General features: G+C 40.8%; 3 protein-coding genes across 4 annotated transcripts; all 3 read left to right on the top strand.

The window, feature by feature from the left end:
• The first annotated feature begins 335 nt into the window (after positions 1-335).
• Vha68-1 (Vacuolar H[+] ATPase 68kD subunit 1) lies at positions 336-4,121 on the top strand. The gene is made up of 5 exons (XM_017077237.4): positions 336-475; positions 811-942; positions 1,164-1,861; positions 2,285-3,262; positions 3,360-4,121. Exons 2-5 carry the CDS (start codon positions 867-869, stop codon positions 3,450-3,452), a joined length of 1,845 nt encoding a protein of 614 aa, XP_016932726.1. The 5' UTR covers positions 336-475; positions 811-866; the 3' UTR covers positions 3,453-4,121.
• A 1,085-nt stretch (positions 4,122-5,206) lies between these two features.
• LOC139355161 (CD209 antigen-like protein B) lies at positions 5,207-6,185 on the top strand. The gene has a single exon (XM_070999511.1). The coding sequence runs from the start codon at positions 5,221-5,223 to the stop codon at positions 6,157-6,159; it is 939 nt and encodes a 312-aa protein (XP_070855612.1). The 5' UTR covers positions 5,207-5,220; the 3' UTR covers positions 6,160-6,185.
• Positions 6,186-8,245: 2,060 nt separating this feature from the next.
• Yip1d1 (Yip1 domain-containing 1) lies at positions 8,246-17,076 on the top strand. Of its 2 annotated transcripts, XM_017077240.4 has the most exons (6): positions 8,249-8,434; positions 8,494-8,699; positions 10,204-10,238; positions 12,129-12,239; positions 12,792-12,976; positions 16,588-17,076. In XM_017077240.4, exons 1-6 carry the CDS (start codon positions 8,340-8,342, stop codon positions 16,748-16,750), a joined length of 795 nt encoding a protein of 264 aa, XP_016932729.2. In that variant the 5' UTR covers positions 8,249-8,339; the 3' UTR covers positions 16,751-17,076. The 2 variants fall into 2 exon arrangements, with proteins under 2 accessions (XP_070855611.1, XP_016932729.2); XM_070999510.1 differs by lacking the exons at positions 12,129-12,239; positions 12,792-12,976; positions 16,588-17,076 and adding an exon at positions 10,310-10,886 and having other exon boundaries at positions 8,246-8,434.
• The last annotated feature ends 4,127 nt before the right edge of the window (positions 17,077-21,203 follow it).

Below are 21,203 nucleotides of genomic sequence, written 5' to 3'. Positions count from 1 at the left end.
GTGTACCATTAACTGTTTAAATTTAGACCTACACTTTTTATGTCAGCAAAGGCTTTTAGTTTGAAAGTTTGTGCATTTTGCAAACGAAAAATTAATTTCAAGAGGGCATTGGTCACTCTGTAATATTTTAGTAGCACTAATACTCCACACTAATTACCCAGAACAATGAAGTGATTTCTTTGACCATTGGTCACAGCTGTTTTAAAAGGTCATTCCCTCAATTGCTGAAATTTCTTGTTAAATTTTCAACAAATCAGCACTTTTGGAATTACCAAGAATATACATTTAGCAGAATGTAACAACATAAGCCAATGGAATTCAGGTATTACACTGTACATTTATCGTGCGTGCTTCGACGTGAGTTTAACATAGTCCAGCTCTGTCAAAATCTGGAACCCTCGTCGATAACCGATAAATCAATACTAGAGTAAAATCAAAAAGCAAGAGAATTTTCATAAGAGCTGGTGAAACAAATGTGAGCATATTTAATTTTAGGACAGCGAAAAAAACAGTAATTACCGCATAGAACAAGCAAGAAGCGAAACTCAATGCGCGTAATAGAAAGAAAATGCGAAAGTCGATAATGTGCTGCGGGAAATGTGTAATATTCAGCTGGTCGTTCGTGGCATGCGTGAAAATTGTATTGGAAAATCGATGCTGGGTCGCGGGGGTGTGAAGCTTTTCACTGGGGGCTGCTGCTGCACACCAGCGCCACCTATGATTTTCCTCACACAGCGCACACGGAAAACTCTCGGGGGCATGGAAAATGTGTGTTTTTGTTTAATAATAAAACCGTTACTTTTTTAACAGCCAACGAGCGTTTTGACTGTTACCGAAGCAGAAGAAGAAGAGAAGCAACCGCGACCATGTCCAACTTGAGGAAATTCAAAGACGAGGAGCGCGAGTCAGAATATGGCCGTGTCTACGCGGTGTCGGGACCAGGTAAGCGACGTCACCAGCGTCCTTCAATCGCCGACCCCCAAGATTTGGCTAATCTCCATGTGCTCTTTTTCCCATGCCTTCTCCCCTTCCTGATCCTTGTTCTCGTGCTCCTCATACATCCTCCTGCTTTTTTTCTTTCTGCTGATCCTGCTACTCCTGATTTATGCTTCTGGTTACTACTCTCCTCAACCCTGCTCCTCCTTTTCTTTCATCCCCCTTAGTGGTCACCGCGGAGGCCATGTCGGGATCTGCCATGTACGAGCTGGTCCGCGTGGGCTATTACGAGCTGGTGGGCGAAATCATCCGCCTGGAGGGCGACATGGCCACCATCCAGGTGTACGAGGAGACCTCCGGCGTCACCGTGGGCGATCCCGTGCTGCGCACCGGCAAGCCGCTGTCCGTGGAGCTGGGACCCGGCATTATGGGCAGCATCTTCGACGGCATCCAACGTCCTTTGAGGGACATTGGTGAAATGACCAATTCCATCTATATACCCAAAGGTGTCAACACAACCGCCTTATCTCGCTCGGTGATGTGGGAATTCAATCCGCTAAATGTGCGTGTGGGCTCGCACATCACTGGGGGAGATCTTTACGGAGTGGTCCACGAGAACACGCTGGTGAAGCAGCGCATGATTGTGGCTCCCAGGGCCAAGGGAACTGTGCGTTACATTGCCCCGGCGGGCAACTACAACTTGGAAGATATTGTCCTGGAGACGGAGTTCGACGGCGAGATCACCAAGCACACCATGTTGCAGGTGTGGCCGGTGAGGCAGCCACGTCCCGTTACCGAAAAGCTGCCTGCCAACCATCCGCTCTTCACGGGCCAACGCGTCCTCGACTCGCTCTTCCCCTGCGTCCAGGGCGGCACCACTGCCATCCCCGGAGCCTTTGGCTGCGGCAAGACCGTCATCTCGCAGGTGAGTTCCTCTATACTTCTTTATGTAATATTAATATTAAGTTACTATTAGTAACTATCTTAATATTGTAGTATACCTCTAGGGTCCATTTTTTATTTCAAACAGGTTATTTTGTCAAACTTATGATAGTTGGAATTAACTAGAAAAATAATTAAGCTATATATTGTTAAATAATAAACGTAGCTTAAGGCCACAGTAGCTATAGCTGCAACAATGAAGCATAGGTTACAGGTAATTTCTCAATTGCCTTTTAACCTGAGAATAAATAAATAAATAAGTTATAATACCTTTTAATCCGACTGCTTTAAGCATAAACTTCTTTCAAAGCTAAACCCGTTAATACTACGGGCCTAATGGATTTGTTAATTTTATAGAATAATGGTTATAATTAATTTCTTAATATTTACCCTTTTCTCTCCACAGGCTCTGTCCAAGTACTCCAACTCCGATGTGATCATCTACGTCGGTTGCGGCGAGCGTGGTAACGAGATGTCTGAGGTACTGCGAGACTTCCCCGAACTGACTTGCGAAATCGATGGTGTTACCGAATCCATCATGAAGCGTACTGCCCTAGTGGCCAACACCTCCAATATGCCCGTGGCTGCTCGAGAGGCCTCTATCTACACCGGTATTACTCTGTCCGAATACTTCCGCGACATGGGCTACAACGTGGCCATGATGGCAGACTCCACCTCCCGTTGGGCCGAGGCTTTGCGTGAGATTTCAGGTCGTTTGGCTGAGATGCCCGCCGATTCCGGCTACCCGGCTTATCTAGGCGCCCGTCTGGCCACCTTCTACGAGCGTGCTGGGCGCGTAAAGTGCCTGGGTAACCCCGAGCGCGAGGGATCCGTGTCCATTGTGGGAGCTGTGTCGCCTCCTGGTGGTGACTTTTCCGACCCCGTGACCTCCGCCACTTTGGGTATTGTTCAGGTGTTCTGGGGTCTTGACAAGAAGCTGGCTCAGAGGAAGCACTTCCCCTCTATTAACTGGCTCATCTCCTACTCGAAGTACATGCGTGCTCTGGATGAATACTATGACAAGAACTTCCCCGAATTCGTGCCGCTACGTACCAAGGTCAAGGAGATCCTGCAGGAGGAGGAAGATCTCTCTGAAATCGTACAACTGGTAGGCAAGGCCTCGCTGGCCGAGACCGACAAGGTGACTTTGGAAGTGGCCAAGCTGCTCAAGGACGATTTCCTGCAACAGAACTCCTACTCGCCTTACGATCGCGTGTGTCCCTTTTACAAGACAGTGGGCATGCTGAGAAACATCATGTCCTTTTATGAGACCGCCCGACATGCCGTTGAGTCCACAGCCCAATCGGACAACAAGATCACATGGAACACCATTAGGGAGTCGATGGGCGGCATTATGTATCAGCTGTCGTCGATGAAGTTCAAGGTGAGTTTGCCATAACCCCGTGTTGGTTATGTAATACAATTATATAACATAAAACTACTCATAAAAGTGTATACTATTAATGTTGTTCTAATTTCAGGACCCAGTGAAAGACGGCGAGCAAAAGATCAAGGCGGACTACGACCAGCTATACGAGGACCTGCAGCAGGCCTTCCGAAATTTGGAGGATTAAGCGGATCCAGCCAACAACAACTGCGGAATTCCCTAGCAAGAGGAATGGAAAAAGAAACAAACCAAACGAAATAAGAAACCAAAGCTAGGTTATTATTCGAATTCCCCATTCAATCTAGTCATATTTACATAATGCATAATAAGATATTTGAATCCAAGTTTATTTATAAGTTAAACAAACAGTTTGGCCCGCTTCAGGTCTAGTCAGGTCAGAATCGAATCAACAGAAGATACACAAAACAAAAAACACACGACGACGGCGAGTTAGGAAAGACGAACAATAATTAGTCGGTAGCGCAAAGGAAACGCAGTTGAACCAGCCATAAACATAATTACCATACATATACAACACATATGTATAACTATCTATGTTGATATATATTTATAATTCACAGCTATGTATTGTTAGTAAATTTTCATATAGTTATCGATTGTGTTCGTTACCCTATTGTGTGAAACTAAACCAACTAAACGAATCTAAAGGGAGTTTGAAACTTTACAAAATTACATAATATTATATTCCTACATATTATAGACCTTTAAAGAACGCAATAACAACGTAGCCCCAAAAGCATGTACCTTTACTACCAAAGAAGAATAGCTATTTCAGTAACTTGTGTGTGTTGCAAATGGAGCTATGGAATAAAATGTATTATGAATGTTACAAAAAGTGAGGGTGTTTTTCATTCGGATCTTTGTGGTTCGAATTTAGTACAAAATGGCAGAACCCAGATGTATACAATTTAAATGTATAATTTTTAAAAAATTTCTACATATGCGCAGTCAAAGTTCATAATGTTATTTTGCTAAGACATTGTGATGTTTTACAATGTTTTTCTATGAGACTTTTAAGTTTTTTGTATTTTTAAGACGAGGTCATAACGTAAGGTAAAGGTGCCGTGGACAGTAGGTGCAATTTTATTTTGAACCTAATTATACACATTACTCGTAGAGTAAAAGGGTATACTAGATTCGTCGGAAAGTATATAGCAGGAAAGAATCGCTTCCGATCCTATAAGTGTATATATGTTCTTGATCAGGATCACCAGCAAAGTTCATCAAGTCACGTCCGTCCGTATGAACGCTGAGATCTCGGAAACTATAAAAACTAACAAGTTGATATGCGCCAAATAGATTCTAGAGAATTTTTCCGCAGCGCGAGAGCATTTCATTAGGGTGCGACGCCCACTCTAACGATAATAAACCGCCCAAAACTGTGGCGACCGCAAAAAGATTTGGTCAATAGGTATCGATTGACAAAAAGGTTTTCCACGCCCACCCTAACGACCAAATTTTGTAATCGCCGCTAGGTGGCGGGGGCACCTTGTAATATCGGAAAAAGTGGCTTTGCCGTTTGCCCACTCTATGTATGTATGGTTATTTTCATGGTAGAAAGACACTTGTTTTTGTTCCCAGAACGCAAAGTAATTGAACTATTCCTAGAAAACATTAAAAATTTTAAACTTTTCAGTGAATAAGCTTTAAAAAAATATATTGTTTTGGTTATAAACAATTCTGGGTTTTTCTTCCGAACATTAATAAAATTAAATCATATTCGTTTATTCTGAGAGCACATAAAAATGTCACTGTTTTTGTTTTACCAGTATAAAATCTTATCAGTAAACTTATACCTGCTGATTTCGAATTTTTTATATATGTATGTAGAAATTAACACATTTTTCGCTATCACGACTTTGAGCCTAGATAAGGATTGACAGATTGATTTTACATAAAAGCAGGCAACTGAGCCCCAAAATTTCAGTTGCCCAATGAGACCTTGTTTCAAGCTACGAATACTAATTCTGAACCACTTTGAAATGGAAAAAGTTGCAGCTCTTTGGTTACTCGTGTTAATGGTTGGATGTCCTTATGGATATACAGCAGCTGGAAATCCATCGGAAGATCTAGAGAACCGCTGTAATGGACACTTTTTCACGAGGTTAAAGCCAGTTATGGATTTGGTTCAGTCCAACCAGGATCAGTTGGTCACCTGCAAAAAAATCATAGCAAAAGGCGTCCAGGAGGAAGAGAAGCAGATACAGATCCAACTCGAAGCCATGCTGGAATCCTTATCGAGTGTTAAGACTTCTTTGGAGGCTGCTTTTGAAACGAAAATCGAAAACCAGTTTGAAACCCTGATGCAAAATTTAAAGAAACTCATCCCACAGGACTTAGATGCCAGGTTGAGGAGTATAGAACGACAGATCACATCAAAGGAATTCGAGAAAAATCCGCTACGGATTAAAAACCAAACAGGCACAGAGAGCGAACATCAGGTTAAGTTAGAAGGACAGCCAGAGATTTTACAGCATACACTGAGCAAACCAATTCAAGGTTTCAAGAAGATTGGCTCAAAGTTCTTTTATATTGAAAACGGTTACAAGTTAAATTGGGATGATGCAGTAAGTGCCTGTCGCGGAATGGGGGCACAACTAGCGGATATTGAAAATATGCAGGAGTCTAAGGACCTATATGCTTCTCTTATCTATAACAATTCCTACTGGCTGGGCATCAGCGCAAGGGCCAAAGAAGTCACGTTCATTTCTGTGGCTTCCGGAAAACAAGTTCCCTTTTTAAAATGGAAGCCAGGACAACCCAACAGCGGATTGAGTGATCGACGCTGCGTTTCCTTTTATTTTGGTGAAATGTGGGATGACAGGTGCAGCGATACTCATTTCTTCATTTGTAAGGCAGATATAGCTGTTTAAAAATAAATATATGGGGAAATAAACAATGTTTGGACTTCGTTATCATTGGTTGCAGGCTCAGGGCAGCTTGGGTCAGGTAAACTTTATAGAGGGCGTAGTACTGGTGTTGATTGTGCAATCAATGCTTACTCTTATTTTTGCCTGGGATTGTTTGTTCAAAAACGTGTTCAAGGGACCTGAACACATTTAAATGGTGTTAAATAGAAACATTACTTATTCCCTTTAGGAAAACCCTGCTAGCTTAGCGGTAAAACAGATATAAAACAGCTTCATTTCGAAAGGCTGATACTCCTGCTACAGACTTGTGCTATGTGTCGTTGACAAGGTTTTTTGAAATACTTAGCACGCTACCTTTCCTAATTTGTTGAAATACCATAGTTTACAAATTATGGCCAAACGTTCTTTTTTATCTATTTTTTTAAACTTTTTTTTCTTATCTTGCAGGGGCTATAATGATTTAAGTGAGAAGTTTGCATCGCATTGAAGGACCAATGATGTCGCTTTTTTTCCGTCAGATTTGTCTTTTTTTAAAGTGTTGTTGCGGGAAAAAAATAACAACCGCGGACAGCGGGAATACTAGCTTTTTAAAGGGTATATTGTAATCGGAGAAAAGTATGTAACATGTGGAAGGAAGTGTCTCCGACCCCATAAATTATATATATTCTTGATCACCATCACCAGTCGAGTCGATCTATCCATATCCGTCTGTCCGTGTGAACGCTGTGATCTCGGAAACAATAAGAGCTAGAGGATCTAGTTCAGATTTAGGTTTCTTATTTTCGTACGCAGCGCAAGTATGTTACGCGAACATGCCACGCCCACTCAATGTTTTAGTATCGTCAATTCCTATCGACTTGCCTAAAAATATTTTCCCATGTTCGTTCGTTTCTGTTTTTGGAAAATTTCAAAAAAATTTGCAACTGATTTTTTTTTAATGCTAATTGCCACAATCTTACCAGTTTTTAATTTTTAGCAGAAGAGAAGAGTTTGCAAGATTTCACAGTGCCCCGACTTCTTAACTTCTTAATGCTCCTATTCGAACAACTAGAATCTAGTTACTAGACAGATAGGTGGAAAGGTATTAATATAGAAAATTAAATTTAATTTACACTTTTACAAAATCTTTAAAAACACACATTTTATCGTTATAGTCGTTAGTGTCGACGTGGTCAACCAGAGATAGAAAAAACAAGTACTTCTTTTCTAGCACTTAGAGAACCAATCATTTGCAATACCCAATAAGTATAAGGCAAAGCAAACAAACAAAATTAAAACCGTTTAAAAACATAAGGTCTTTTCAGATTTATTCTCTTTTTAAAGTTCCCACTTTCTTTTGCTGCGGGCCAAAGATTATAAAAGAATTTGTTTACTTTTGCATCATAAAATGGTTAACAAAAAATGTTGTTAGTCTTTGAGTTATGTTATATATTTTAGTAGATCTTGTTTGAGAAACACGCTTACAAAAAAAAATAATATATATAGCATACTTTAAATATATATGAATTCCTAAATAAATTAATTTAAGCAAGGGGAGCACTAATTTAAAACAGCGGTTACCAAAAACAAACTCGAAACCGCTTCGAACAGGAACGACTTAATATGGGAGTGGAACAACGTTGCTAAAAGATGAGAAAAAGAAAATTCTTGATTTCTAAAATATAAATTATAGTGTTACTTGTTAAATCACTTAAATCACATGAAATTTTGGTATAAATATACGATATATTTGATTGCTTAATTTTTCCCAAAAAATTTAACAAATTGCCCTAAATTTTTGTCGACTGAATAGACAGATTTTTAATTTACTTTTAAAGGGCCCTTAGTAAACCGATTTAAAAGGTAATTTGTTCTAATAATTGCACCAAATGCGTCTCATGAATATCCTAAGATGCAGTTATTTAAACAAGCGGGTAAATCGAACTTATTAATGCTCGTTATCGTAATTAAAGAATAGCCACTGCATTCCCGCATTATTTTAAATTTAGCAGTAAAACTATCGATGATTTTTCATTTCTGAAAACATCGATAGCATCTAATAGCTATCGATATTATTAAGCAATGGTTGGCATCGCCAATCACTGAGCAAAATATTTTAAACGATAGGCCGCCTCTAGTTGACGTGTTGTTAAATTTTAATTGTATTTTGTAAATGCATGAATTGTGCTTAAATTAAAGTAATTATGTCTCAGTTTGGCGGACCCAACGACTTTTACGGCTCTGCGCCTTCGGCAGATGCCAGTTACAACTTCGATATGCCGGAATTTGGTCAGGAGCTGTGAGTAGGGCCCGGGTATTCATGTTTCCACCCGCAATTGTTGCTCCTCTTGCTTGCAGGAACTTCCAAACCTTCGACAACACACAGGCCTCAGTGCCACCCAACTATGATGCAGCCTATGCCCAGCCTGCGAGCCAAGGATTGGGCGGATTCTACGATCCCACGGCGTACACTGACACAAGTTACAACCAGAACAAGAGCGGAAACCCAGGCCCTGCCGGAGGAGCCGGCAACGAGTTCGACGATGAACCCCCACTTTTGGAGGGTATGATGGGGTTTTAACTGGGGACTAGTTGAGGACTAAGAATTAGGGTGTCTATGATACTTTTGAAAACATTCTAAGCCATAGTCAATAAGAATTCCTTAACTTTTTGCGATGATCTTGAAGAACAGCCATGATAGTCGAGTTCCTAATAGTAAAATATTTATACATAGTTAAATACTTGTAGAGTTAAAGGGTATATTAGATTCGTCGGAGAGTATGTAACAGATAGAAGGAAGCGTTTCCGACCCTAAAAGTATATATTCAGATCAGTACCACTAGCAGAGTCCAACTAGACATGTCCGTCTGTCCGTCCGTATGAACGCTGAGATCTCGAAGACTAAAAGCTTGAAAGTTGGAATGAGGCATGCAGATTCTAGAGATTCTGGCGCAGCGCAGGTTTATTTCATCATTCTATTATTGTTTTTATTATCAATACCCAACAACTTGCCAAAAATTTTAATTTAGAGACGTGTTTGTTCCTCATGCTAAGGTTTTCAATATTAACTTTATAAACCTACTTTTTTAGTCTTACCGTTTGCCGGACCCCCACTATTGTTGTGAATTGCATACCATAACTTTAAAAATTGTAATTGGTTTGGGAAAAAGAGCAGTTAAAGTGAAAAGTACAAATTCAGAAAATTTTAGCTGTTGCATAGTTGTATTCTTACTGAAAACACGCGTCGAAAAACACCTCACATGTTAGGATCCTACAATAGAAAGCGCTCGTATGTTAGATCCTTTTTTGTCACAAATGTGAATATCAAAACTATTTTTTACCTCGTTAAAAGGTGTTTTTCTTTGTTAAGTATAAATACGGTTAGCACAGTTAGCTTTGAATTCGGCTAGAATTAATGTTGATGCGCTTTAGAAATACAATCGAATTTATCACTAATTGATTTCCGTGTCACCGCGAATCAGTATTTTTGATTATAATCGCTCTGCTTCTACGGTTTTTAGGTAAGATCGAAAACTCTTGTATATGGGCGAAATATGGAACGACAATTCCGTTCAGTTGACATAAGATAGAGGAGTCAACATAGGACGACCTATCTCATGAAAGGGATTTAGCGGTATATAAAGTATGGACCGAAGAAATCATTGTTTGTGAGATTTATTTTTAAAAAGCTGCTGTGATTCTTTTTTTTTCGCAAGGGGTGTTAAAAAAGTCAAATCTATTTTACGTTTGTTCAAAATGTGTCTAAACAAAAAGCAATTTGGAATAGGAAAATAAAAAAATGAATTACCATAGGCCTTAAAACAAAAATTGTAATTAATGAATAAATTCTGTTCCTGATATAGGCCTGTTGACTAAGAACAGATTCGATTTTTAGTAGCCTAAACGGTCAAATATAATTTCAATATTAAAAGTTTATTATGAAATATTTTAGTAAGCCTACCGTAATTTGTTAAATCCGTCGTTAAATCTTTTTTCAACGCAATCATTTTAAAATCTAACAGGTATTTAGTATTCAATAACTACATTTTGCTTTCTTTTTCGTTACAGAACTGGGCATCAATCCGAATCACATCTTCCAAAAGGTAAGTGAAAAAAGCAGAACAAAGAAAGCTTTGCCTTAGCTTTTCATAATTTGCGTACTCCACCTTTGGAGCAGCCCGGAGGTGGAAGAGGGCGGCCCTTCTCTTACCCCGCTGCACCTGAACGCATTTTTAACTAGAGATCTTGAGAGGAGCCAGGCAAATTGCATATTTTATGCGCCCGATTCCCGGCGGATGCCACCGACACACACCACAAAGGAGCCTGGAGTTTTGAGTTGCCCACTTTGTTTGCCCGGACAATTACTCCACCCACCGCATAATTCCAGCTTTGCCCTTACGCATTTTCCCCGGCCCCGTGCCTTTTTCTAATTTGTGCAACGCAGCAGGCGGCTTTTCTTTTGGGCGGCCACTTTAGGCCGCGCTTTTCCACTGCGGCCGACTCCGTTTTAATTGAAATTTAAATGTTTTTGCATTTTGCTTTTGTATTTATTGCTAGCTTCTCCTGCCGCAATAATTCTATTGTTTTTCGTTTTTTTCCTGTAATTTTTGCATTTTTTATTGTGTGCTTTGTTGTCGCTGCACTTGCCGGTTTGTGTCGTTAATGAAGACATATTTTTTCATTGCACTCGCCGCGGGCCTGGTCGTAGTTGTTTTTAAATAAATAAAGCAACTTTTGTGTTTTTAATTAAAGTTTTTCTCGCTCATTTTTTTCCTTTCCCATTCGGTCCAGTTTGCTGTGTAACTTTCTGCATTTTTGTCCATTTTGTAAAAATTTGCGTGCGCCTGATTCTCATTTCTTTCGCTCCGGCACGGAATTTATTACGCTTGTGTTAATTGAAAAATGAAAATGTTAATGTTAATGAGTCCGTGTGCCATCATAAAACTGAAATGAAATGAAATGCTAATTAAATTGTTCATCAGCTAGCTGGGGGAATTATGGTTAGATTTGTGTTTGACTCTGGGGCTGTTTGTTAATGTAATGGATCGGTGGCAAATGGCAGAGTCGCAAAGGTATTTTTAAAGCTTATGAACGGCGGCAGGAAGTGTATACATATGTACAAAGGTTGTTGTATCCGGATATATGACTGCATAGGTTCTCTTGGTTCCTAAAAATATATTTCATTAGCTTCTTTGGAAACTTTGTTTCCTGCATTTACTATGGATAGGATGGTAAAAACAACCTAAAGGTGATTTTACTATTTAACGAATTGATAAATATTACCGAAAGTCTCATTTCGCTTGCTTAACATCTAATTGATATGAACGAATTCATTAATATAAATATATAGCTATTAAAGAGTGCTTCAATTTCATCCAATTTCGGATACTGCAAAAGTTATTTATAAACTATTCTTCTGCATTTTGGACTGTGTATGGTGGCATGCTTCCACTTCAAATTCTTTTCAATCTCAATTAATGTTGGGAAACCCACAGAGAGACACTCGGAATTTCATCGACAATTTTTGGTGGGTCCTTGCTGGCTATAATATCAAATTTCATGGCCCTTGTCCTGTCCCACATTCGCATGCGTCAAATGCGTTGACAGCTTTTGGCCCAGTTCCCAAGCCCCGGCTCACTTGCTAGCTGGCTGGCTGGTCAGCAATATCATTTATCATCAATTTCCATTTTTCAAATTTCTCTGCCACTGCACGAGAGCACACAATACAGAAACAAAGGGAAAAACCAAAACGCATAGAGAACAAATGTTTGGAAAACGGGAGTTGGGCTCCGTTTTATGACCGCTGTGCGAACAAATGAATTGTGTTGTGCACTGTCCCGGGTCCAAAGTCCCGTGTTCCGAATCCCGAGCCCTGCCGCAGGCTCCATGAGTGATGATGGCCTGTTGCCGGACGGACTTCTGCCTGGCAACCCCCTCGCTGTGTAATCCTTCACTGGCTCTAATTTTAATCGAATTACTCTGCTTCGTTCCAGACGCTCGCCGTGCTGAATCCTTTGCGGGGCACCGACCAGCAAATCCTGCAGGACACGGACATGGCGGGTCCACTGGTCTTCTGCCTCACACTTGGCGGCTTCCTGCTACTGGTATGTTAGACCGATAAGCGCCAAATCATCTCTTTTTATGGTTGAATTAAGTTGTAATTAATATTAAAATAATTAGTTTAGAATCGTTTTAAAAGCTATATTTAATATATGTATTTATATCTTTTAAGTGCAACACTAAGCTGATTACCAAAACATGAATTCTTCTTAAACTATCTAATGCTAAAAAAAAAGATTTTATAAGTTGATATAAATTGGCAACGCACTATTGGATACAAAGTTATATTTCTTCATCTATTGAATCATTTTCTGAAATACATTTGGGATTTAGGATAGGTTTCAAGATCACTTTTAAATTTTATTTTAGGTGTTTAAAAGTATGCAATAATATATTTTGTACTCAAAAGAACGATGCCTACTTTTAGACGCCTAAAATTGCATTTAAAATAGATTTCAAAACCGTAGTGGTTTTTTGACACCCCACACATTTTTTAAGATCTCAAATAAAATTTAATAATAATTCCGTCGATGTTGGTTTTAAGCTCTTATCAAATACAAATTCCCTGATACAATTCTTGTTTTCTCTCTTCACAGAGCGGCAAGGTGACTTTCTCGTACATCTACGGAATCGGCGTGATGGGCTGCATCTTCTTCTACTGCCTGCTGTCCCTGATGGTCAGCCGGTCGCAGGTGACCTTCGGGGCGGTGGCCTCCGTGCTCGGCTATTGTCTGCTGCCCATGGTGGTGCTGTCGGGCATCAACATTTTAATCACCATTCAGTAAGTAATTGTTGACACAAGTCGCTGGCTTTTCATCTGCCCTCCGTTCATCCCACTCCTCAGTGCCCCGGCGCCCATTCATTCCATCCGTGGCTGTGCTTTATATTTATGTTTTTAATTGAAAAGTTGCCAATGCATCGGCGTCTACTCCTCATTGTTTGTGGCCTGTAATTACAAACTTTTGCCTAAGCTCGTCCAGCTGCGACTGCAGCACGTTTTCGATCCATTCTGTGCCGTTCAAATTTGTCCAATTCATGCTTCGACTCCGGCTGCCGCTCGTCTATTCAAGTTGATCACTTCTGGATGTTATTATTATTGTTATTGCGGGTGTTGTTTTTCGATTGTTTGATTTGGGCCTGCAGTTTCGGTTGGGCATGGTCATGTATCTGTAACGAAAACGCCTATGTGGGTGTTGGAATTCTGAATGAATACGCCTTATAGAAATTGGATATTTCAACTGGAAAACGGGTACTCCGTATTTACTTATACGTGTATAATTTAACACTTGTTTTTGCCTTTGGGAGTAAGCGCCTATTTTTAAATCCAATTAGACGGTTCTGCCTAACTAAGTGAAAATAGCCATATTATTTTATCCAACATGATTTCCGGAGTTTTTAGTTTTGTTAATTAGGTAAATAATTAACTATCTCCTTTATATTAATCCAAAAGTATAACCTTTTAAGATGACGGGTTTATCAAACATTATATAGTTTGTTAAACTTATTTGATGACTTGTGCATTTTTTAAAATCATGATTAAAGTCCTCCTGCAATAGTTTGGGTTGCGAGCAATGTGCCAGTAAGGCTTGACCTCTTAATTTCGAGAAACTAACTACGATTCTTCCCAACTCCTCCTGGGCCAGCGTTTAATTTTTCTTTATCAGACCATCCTTTGGGCCTGACTTCCCTTGCCTCTTTTCGCACAATTTAGGTTTTTAATTTTGTTGCAGTTTTGGGCCAGCGATGCATACACACGGAGGCGAATAAAAAAGAGTAGCCAACTTAATTTGCGCTTTTAGTGCACTCCAGGGCCACAACTGCCAAACTACAGACTACGGACCGAGGACTCCAAACTACGGACAACGGACAACGGACTGGGGAGTGGGGAGTGAGGACTGAGGACCTCGGACTCCATTGAAGCCAAGGCAAGACAGCAAAAAACGGAGAAAATAACGCCAACTATGCGCCGTTTAATTTTCGCGCTGAGAACGGTTGGAGTGGGTGGTTTTGCCGAGTGGGTGGTGGAAGTGCTCCTGCCAGTAGCCAGGCGGTCCTGTGTCCATCTGTCTAACGTTCCATGTCCTGTTTTGCCACCCGTTGAGTTTCGTTCACGTAGTTTCCTTTTCAAATATGTGTCCAGCACTTGCTAGCCGGGCTTCAGGTCCCCTTCCTCGCCCCAGGACCCCCCGGCCATTTCCTCCGCCTCTTTTTTGTTTTTGCTGGCTGCACTCACTTGCCACGCTTTTTATGATGGCCATGCGAGGAGCAACACGCAAATGCTGCGTGAGTTTTTAGCGCTTCCTCTGGTGGATCCACCTCCGTCCCCTCGGCACGTCATAATTTCAGAGCGGAGCGGGGAACTAAGTGGTGCGGTGGCTGGTGGTGGGTGGAAATGAGCGTGTGTGTAAAAAAACTATGCTCCGGCTTACTCGACACCAGCGCGTTTTGTTTGCCCCACCCACCAGCCACCAGCCCATCGCCCCCAAAAACCCTGGCCAAACCCCCTTTCACCAAACTGTCCAACTGCCCAGTGCAATTGCCATTTTGGTTGCCTGTTTGCCTGCATTTTTTATTTGTTGGCTTTAAGCGCTTGCACTTTGTGGGTGGGCTTGTGTGTGCCAGCTTTGATGTTCATATAGTCCCTGCGAATGCCAGCCAAGTTTACAGTAAATATTTTTGCGATTCCCCGCCGTCCTTTTTTTTTAGACAGACTTTTTAATTGAGTTTGTTTGGTGATGCAAAAGTGCGCAAAAATTACACAGACAGTCGAGTTATCCGGCCCTACATAGTATTGTTTTGATTGGTTTTTAGGCTAGTGCCGGACCATTTAAGCTGCCCAGCCGGGGCCAAAAAATCACTTGGCACCAGCAGCGGACACAGTGACCAACAACAGCCAAAGTTCTGGAGAAGATTGCAGGAAAGTGGGTCGAAAAAATGGTTGAGTGGTAAATGGGAGGTGGAGGTGACAGCCGAGCCGCCGAGACCACAGATAGGCAATCCATTAAACGCGTGCGTGTAGCTGAAAATTGGAACTTTGGAATACGGGGATTTATGTTTTGGTTTCGTAAATAGATTTCAGTGCCGGATTTAATGGGTTAACAAGAAAAGATTCCGGGATTACAACTTTAAACTGGACAGGCAAAAGTTGGGGCAGATAGGTTTTTCTTTCTTTAGAGAATGTTTGCTCTTCAGAAGTCCAAACTTCTTTATCTTCTTACCCAAGTAAAATTTTTGTTTATCTTCCTAAGGGCTGATTTTTTCAACGGCTACATAGAATCAATAAACTTCAGTTTGTTTTCAAATTTTTGATTTAAAGGTTATATAATGTTAGGACTAATGGGTCAGTCAGATTCATCGAGATGTTTGCTTAAGTTTTGAAATGTTGGGTCATTCGGATTTTTTTGGAGAAGTGGAAAGTAAATAAGATAAACCCAATTTTAACATCGAAGCTCTAGCTCGAGAACGTTTAAACTCAAAAGTACATTGAGTGTACATTTCAAAAAGGTTTTATGTGTGCTTAAAATTTTATTAAACGTTAGTAGTCCAGATTTTTTGCAAATTTAATTACTTCGATAAAATCTTAGATAGCTTTCCTTTTAACTTGACTCGAGGTAACATTTCGTATATCCCTTTGAAATCAATTTTTAATTTTCCGCTGGGCTTTCCCTGGGAGAGCGTGTGTGGGTTATGTGTGCGCTTTGTAGTTGGACTGTGTTTGCACATCCTTTCGCCGCACATCGCCTGCTGTCTTTGTTTGCCCAGCCCATTCATTCGCACACACGCTCAGTCATACCCACACACTCATCCTTTTTTATGAACACTCAGTCAGCCAAATACTCTATCCCAAGTCGATGCACCGAGAAAGATATTCCGAACCTGTCCTGATTTCTGAACTAAGTTTTGGGGGGGCGTAGAAATCTCTTACTTTGATAATCACGCACTAATTTAGCCCTGCCTAGAAACCATATGATATACCATATATTATTTTGTTTAATTTTAAATATACTTGATTTTTGTTGAAAGAGATTTGTGTGAAACACCTGAATATAATCTAGGATTTATAAACGAAATGGTTCCGTACATAATATAGACTACAAGAACATTGTCTTGGTCCTTAGCAAGCAAATTTCTTTTAAAAGCCTCAAAAATATCTAGATTGAGTACAATAGTGAAAGTAAAAAATCACAGGTTATAATTTTAAATATCACTTGTATTAAAGACTAACTGTTTAAGTGGAATCGAGAACATTGCACATGGCATTATGCAGCTCAGATTGCTGTGGGGTTTTTCTCAGTCTGTACGACTGCTGCTTCATGCATATGCATTGTTTATTGATTTCACCGCCGCCTATATATATCTGGACTGAGTTGGTATCTCGTTTCACTCTTGCAGGGGCACACTCGGCCTAATTGTGAGCGGCATCTCCATATTCTGGTGCGCCATATCGGCCTCGAAACTGTTCGCCACCGCCTTCTCCATGGACCATCAACAGCTGCTGATTGCCTATCCGTGTGCGGTGCTCTATGGAGGATTTGCGTTGATTACCATTTACTAGGGCCACGGGCGCCCGCCTGCTATTCCACCACCCCCGACCGCCCGACCGCCCGCCACCCTGTTGTTGTGTTTGCCTGGTTTTAATTGTCCTGCAAACACACACTCTTGCAGCACAATAAATACACACATTGAGGCCGGGAGGCGAGGCGACAAGAGGAGGCCGACCCGACCCATGGATATGTATATTTTTAAGAAAATAAGCGCCGATGGTGAATTTGTTTTCCACATTCTCCTTTTTCGCTGGCCAAGCTCCCCTTACTCAATAGTTTTGTTGTCAGCCGATGTAATAAATTTGATTGGGAATAAAAAATGGTTAACAAATTGAAATTGGTTTTTTGCCATTCACAATTGTAGTGGTGTAAGCAGCATATTGAAATTTCGCGCTCTCGTTTCCGTTTCCGTCGCAGTGCACATTTTTTGGGGCATGCAAAATTAACGCCACTCGGCCCATATGCCCCTTTTTTCGGCTTACTTTTCGCGCTCAGCCTGCTTACCTGCCATTATTATTTTTGTTTTAAAAACGTTGGTATTTCGCTGTGGGTATTTATACGGGTGTTGTCATGAATCGTCAGGCGAGAATTTACCTGGAAATTAAATCGATTGCAAGAGCTTTAGAAAACATACTGAAATCGAATGGGGTAATTAAAGTAAACAAATGCGGCAAAACTGCATTTAAAACAAACAAACGCATGTATGGTTAAGTGTAATCGTACCAAAAAGAACACTTATCTGTGAAGAACTGACCGAAATAAATTATTAAATAGCAGTAAGCTTCTTATTTTGTGCAATTTTTTACAGAAGTGGATTAATATGTTTTACTTTGCATTTATAAATCCTTTAATAATAAAATAATTTTGTAACCTTGTTATTATTGTTCAATAAATATCACATGGATATTTCTTAAGTGTAGAAAAAAAGAAAGTTTTGACAGAGAAATGATAACATATGCTTTTTTATTCGCCAATCTGCTTCTGTTCTTATTGATAAATGCTTGCAGCTCAATAAACTAGCAATCTCTTTTCAGTTGCAAATAAAGATTCGAATGCCATTTCCAGCACATTTGATTTACTGGCCTGACCCTCGAGAGACAATCGAATTTTCCACCTTCGATTGCCAGAATTTATGACTTACACAACAGATCTTTGTGTGCCGCTCGGTTGTTGCACTTTGTTGCACTAATCGACAATAAGAGTTGCACGGTTTCCAGGTTTTTGAATTTATTCAATTGTAAACTTGTTGGCTTAATTGAAATTTCAACTGCAGCCGGAGCAGGCCAGAAATGCGGATTTGATTTGCGTGTGGTTTTTGATTGGCCACGGCAATGGTGATAAAAATTAAAAATTCCTAGCCGCATGCGGAGTGTTAATTGAATTTGATAATGGCCAAAAAGCACATCATAAAAAACGAGCTAAAAAAGATTGAAAAAGGGCTCTGTGTTGTCCTGTGCTGCTGCTTACCATATGCAAATAATTCGACGTTGTCCTCGCATTTTCATATTACATAATTAGCGTTTTCTTTCAGCGCTCCTTTGTGTTTTTTTTGGAATTTCTGGGCTGTCCTTTCCCCGTTTGTCTGCCTGAATAAATTGCAAAATGCGTAGCATACTTCTGTGAGCTTGGCTCGGCGCTTTGCGCTTTTTGATTTCCGCCTTTCTCTCTGTCCTGCTCTTATGCAAATTGTTGTAATTACTACAATTCGGTTGAGCATTTTTATGGCCAAAACGGAAAGGCAGCAGAATCACAAAAAAATATATATAACGAAATGTATGCGGAAATATTTGTGCGCTAATTGCGTGGCCCGAAAGGAGGAGGAGCAGCAAAAGCCCGGCCAGGATCTGTGTGCTTAAGCATTTTACGCTCATCAAAGGCGTCGCTTGCCATTAGCGCCATTAATAAACACTCGTTAGCTGCCAGACAGGAGCGGAGCGGAGGAGCGGAGGAGCCGGGTCCAGGACCAAAACGAGAGCCAGAACCTCTCGAATGTGTTGCTGATAATTAGAATTAGCTCACAATTAGCAGAGCCCGGCGAGGATGATGGCTGGCTGGCTGGGCGATGCCAGGTTGCACGGCCATAAGCTTATTAGTTGCCGCTCATTTTTAATATTTCTTTTTTCGCGATAATAAGCAGCTTGGTCTTGAAAAATCCTTGGCAACAAACGAACGCTCGCCAAGTACACTGGCCGAAATTGTAATGACGGGAAAAATTCGACTTTGATTAGATTACAATAAATTATTAATGAAAATATTATTATTAATTATTAATAAATTAATGTAATATTTAAAGTATTATTTTTACCTTAAAAGTGCACACGAAATCAAAATAGTTGAACTATAAAGTATTTAAACATTTCTCTACAATTTTAATGTTGTAATTAAGTTCTTGCAAAAAATTGTGGATATCTAATAACAAATTTGTATATAATTATTCATACTTTTATTTATTTTAATAAATGTATTTTTGCTCGAAACTGTATATAAATTTTTTCTTTTATAATTGGGAACTCTCGAATATTTTCAGCTGAAATCTGGTTTTAGCATCCGCAAGGATGTATCTTTTTGCTGAGTGCCTCCCCATCGCATCGCTTTCATCGAGCGGTAAGCGTTGAGCCAACACAATGGCAAAACACCTGCGGACAAAAGCTGCTTACGGAAATGCATAGCCGGGAAAACCAAGAGGCAGGGGGTGGCGGAAAAGCGGGGGGCCCGACAAGAGTTATTACATTTTAGCTTTTCCTCAGCTCGTTCGTCTTGCGTTTGTGCTTTCATGTGCTGCAACTTTAGCTGCATTTTAATAAATATGCAATCTAAAAACGCTTTCCACACAAACAAAGCCGCAGCAACCACAGGGGCTGAGGGGGGCGCAAGAAAAGCGTGGTTTTCCTTAGTTTTTCCAGGCTGCCAATGCCAAGAGCAGAGGCGTTAATTGCGCTCTCCCAGAGACGCAAAACGCTCAAGAGCGGCCAATAGAAAGCGAGACGACAGCCACATTATGTGGGATCCGTTCGGGCCAGGCCTTAATGGCATGAAAGGCGGGTCGGAAATAGGGGGAGGCGTCTGCATTGGTTACACTTGCCACATTTTTAATTAGCGCTCTTAAAAGCTCATTGAATGGTCGAAAAAGGAGGAAGAAAAACGAAACAAGCTGTCAGTCAGTTGTAAATGTGTGTGAGTGCGGTGGCACTATCACCGCATCAACGTGTGCGTGTGTAAAATGGCCGCATAATAGCAAACAGTTTAAAGGTCAAAAGCTAAAAGCGGAGATGCTCTCACTGCATACAAATAGTCCCTTAACTTAAACCAGTTACTATGTACATAGGTCTTACATCATGGTACATTTGTATTTAATGTATTGTATTTAATCAATCACGCTTAATAAATGAAATCAAGAAGAAATCGCTCTTGAAATCAAGAACAGTTTCGTCTCTGTGAAATAGAGATATTTTATAAAAATCATGAAAGATTTACTCTTAAAATCGAAAGCGCTTATGATCTTAAAACCGAGAAGACTTTTACGGAAATTGAGACAACTTATTTTCAAAAAAGTATTCTTAAATAACTTACAAATCAATATATTACTTAAACTGCAAACTCTGGGTTGGAAATAAAACCCGAATTTTAAACTTAAGAACTCATGGTACCAAACAATTTGAACCGAGAAGTACAAAGTAAATATGTTACAGGTTTATAGCACAATACATTGTCCGAAATGCAACTAATCAGAGAATGCTTCTAGGCGAAGAAAATGTTTACCCCCAACCAGGTGCTCTCAAAGAATGCCAATACCCAACTGGGCGCCAACAAGTGGAAGATTCAAATAGACCACATCTCCGGCCAAAGGGATACGCGTATGGCGGACGGGGTCATGGGGTGTGGGCCATAATGGCAGGTGGATTCCTCCTGAATTGCGGCACTGAAATGCATAGAGAATTAGCCGGAGATGAGCGGTTGGCTGAAGGACGCGGCGCAGTCGAGGCACGTGTAAAAAGGTGGCCAGATGCTGCCTGGTTACCAGCTCGCATCCCCATCCCTGCTGGCTGGGGAAAAGCCAACCCAAATTGCTGGTAAGCCTCATCCTCGAACTCTGCGAGCCCCTCGCCTCCTCCTCCATCGGCTGCCACACACACATCGTTAGGTTGCAGCTTAAAAGCGAAATGCAACATTTATGGTTAAGCTCCCAAAATGGCCGCCAGTGCAGCCAGGAGCGGATGAGTGGGCTTCCAACTTGGCGCGTTGATTGCTGCGGCCACACTTCCGGTGCGCCGGTTCCAGACAGAGATTGAGCATGTTGGGGAGATGATGGATGGATGGCCGAAGGACCAGGTAAATATTCTAGGACTCTCGACCGTTGCAGAACCAATTATCTGGAGAGCGCTGGGGGTTCGATGGGGGAGGAGAGGTTGGAGCACACGACACCACAATATCTACATGCGTTTTACAGGGTTATTTTAAACATTA

This window comes from Drosophila suzukii, chromosome 2L (genome assembly GCF_043229965.1).
Source record: "Drosophila suzukii chromosome 2L, CBGP_Dsuzu_IsoJpt1.0, whole genome shotgun sequence".
NCBI lineage: Eukaryota > Metazoa > Arthropoda > Insecta > Diptera > Drosophilidae > Drosophila > Drosophila suzukii.
Note: the sequence above shows the minus strand (reverse complement) of the source record. Positions and strands in the feature narration are given on the sequence as shown.

Coding starts and splice junctions, on each gene's coding strand:
- Vha68-1 (XM_017077237.4), top strand. CDS start 867: ATGTCCAACTTGAGGAAATTCAAAGACGAGGAGCGCGAGTCAGAATAT. Junction 943..1,163: donor CTACGCGGTGTCGGGACCAG/GTAAGCGACGTC, acceptor CATCCCCCTTAG/TGGTCACCGCGGAGGCCATG. Junction 3,263..3,359: donor TGTCGTCGATGAAGTTCAAG/GTGAGTTTGCCA, acceptor TTCTAATTTCAG/GACCCAGTGAAAGACGGCGA.
- LOC139355161 (XM_070999511.1), top strand. CDS start 5,221: ATGAGACCTTGTTTCAAGCTACGAATACTAATTCTGAACCACTTTGAA.
- Yip1d1 (XM_017077240.4), top strand. CDS start 8,340: ATGTCTCAGTTTGGCGGACCCAACGACTTTTACGGCTCTGCGCCTTCG. Junction 8,435..8,493: donor CCGGAATTTGGTCAGGAGCT/GTGAGTAGGGCC, acceptor TCTTGCTTGCAG/GAACTTCCAAACCTTCGACA. Junction 12,240..12,791: donor TTGGCGGCTTCCTGCTACTG/GTATGTTAGACC, acceptor CTCTCTTCACAG/AGCGGCAAGGTGACTTTCTC.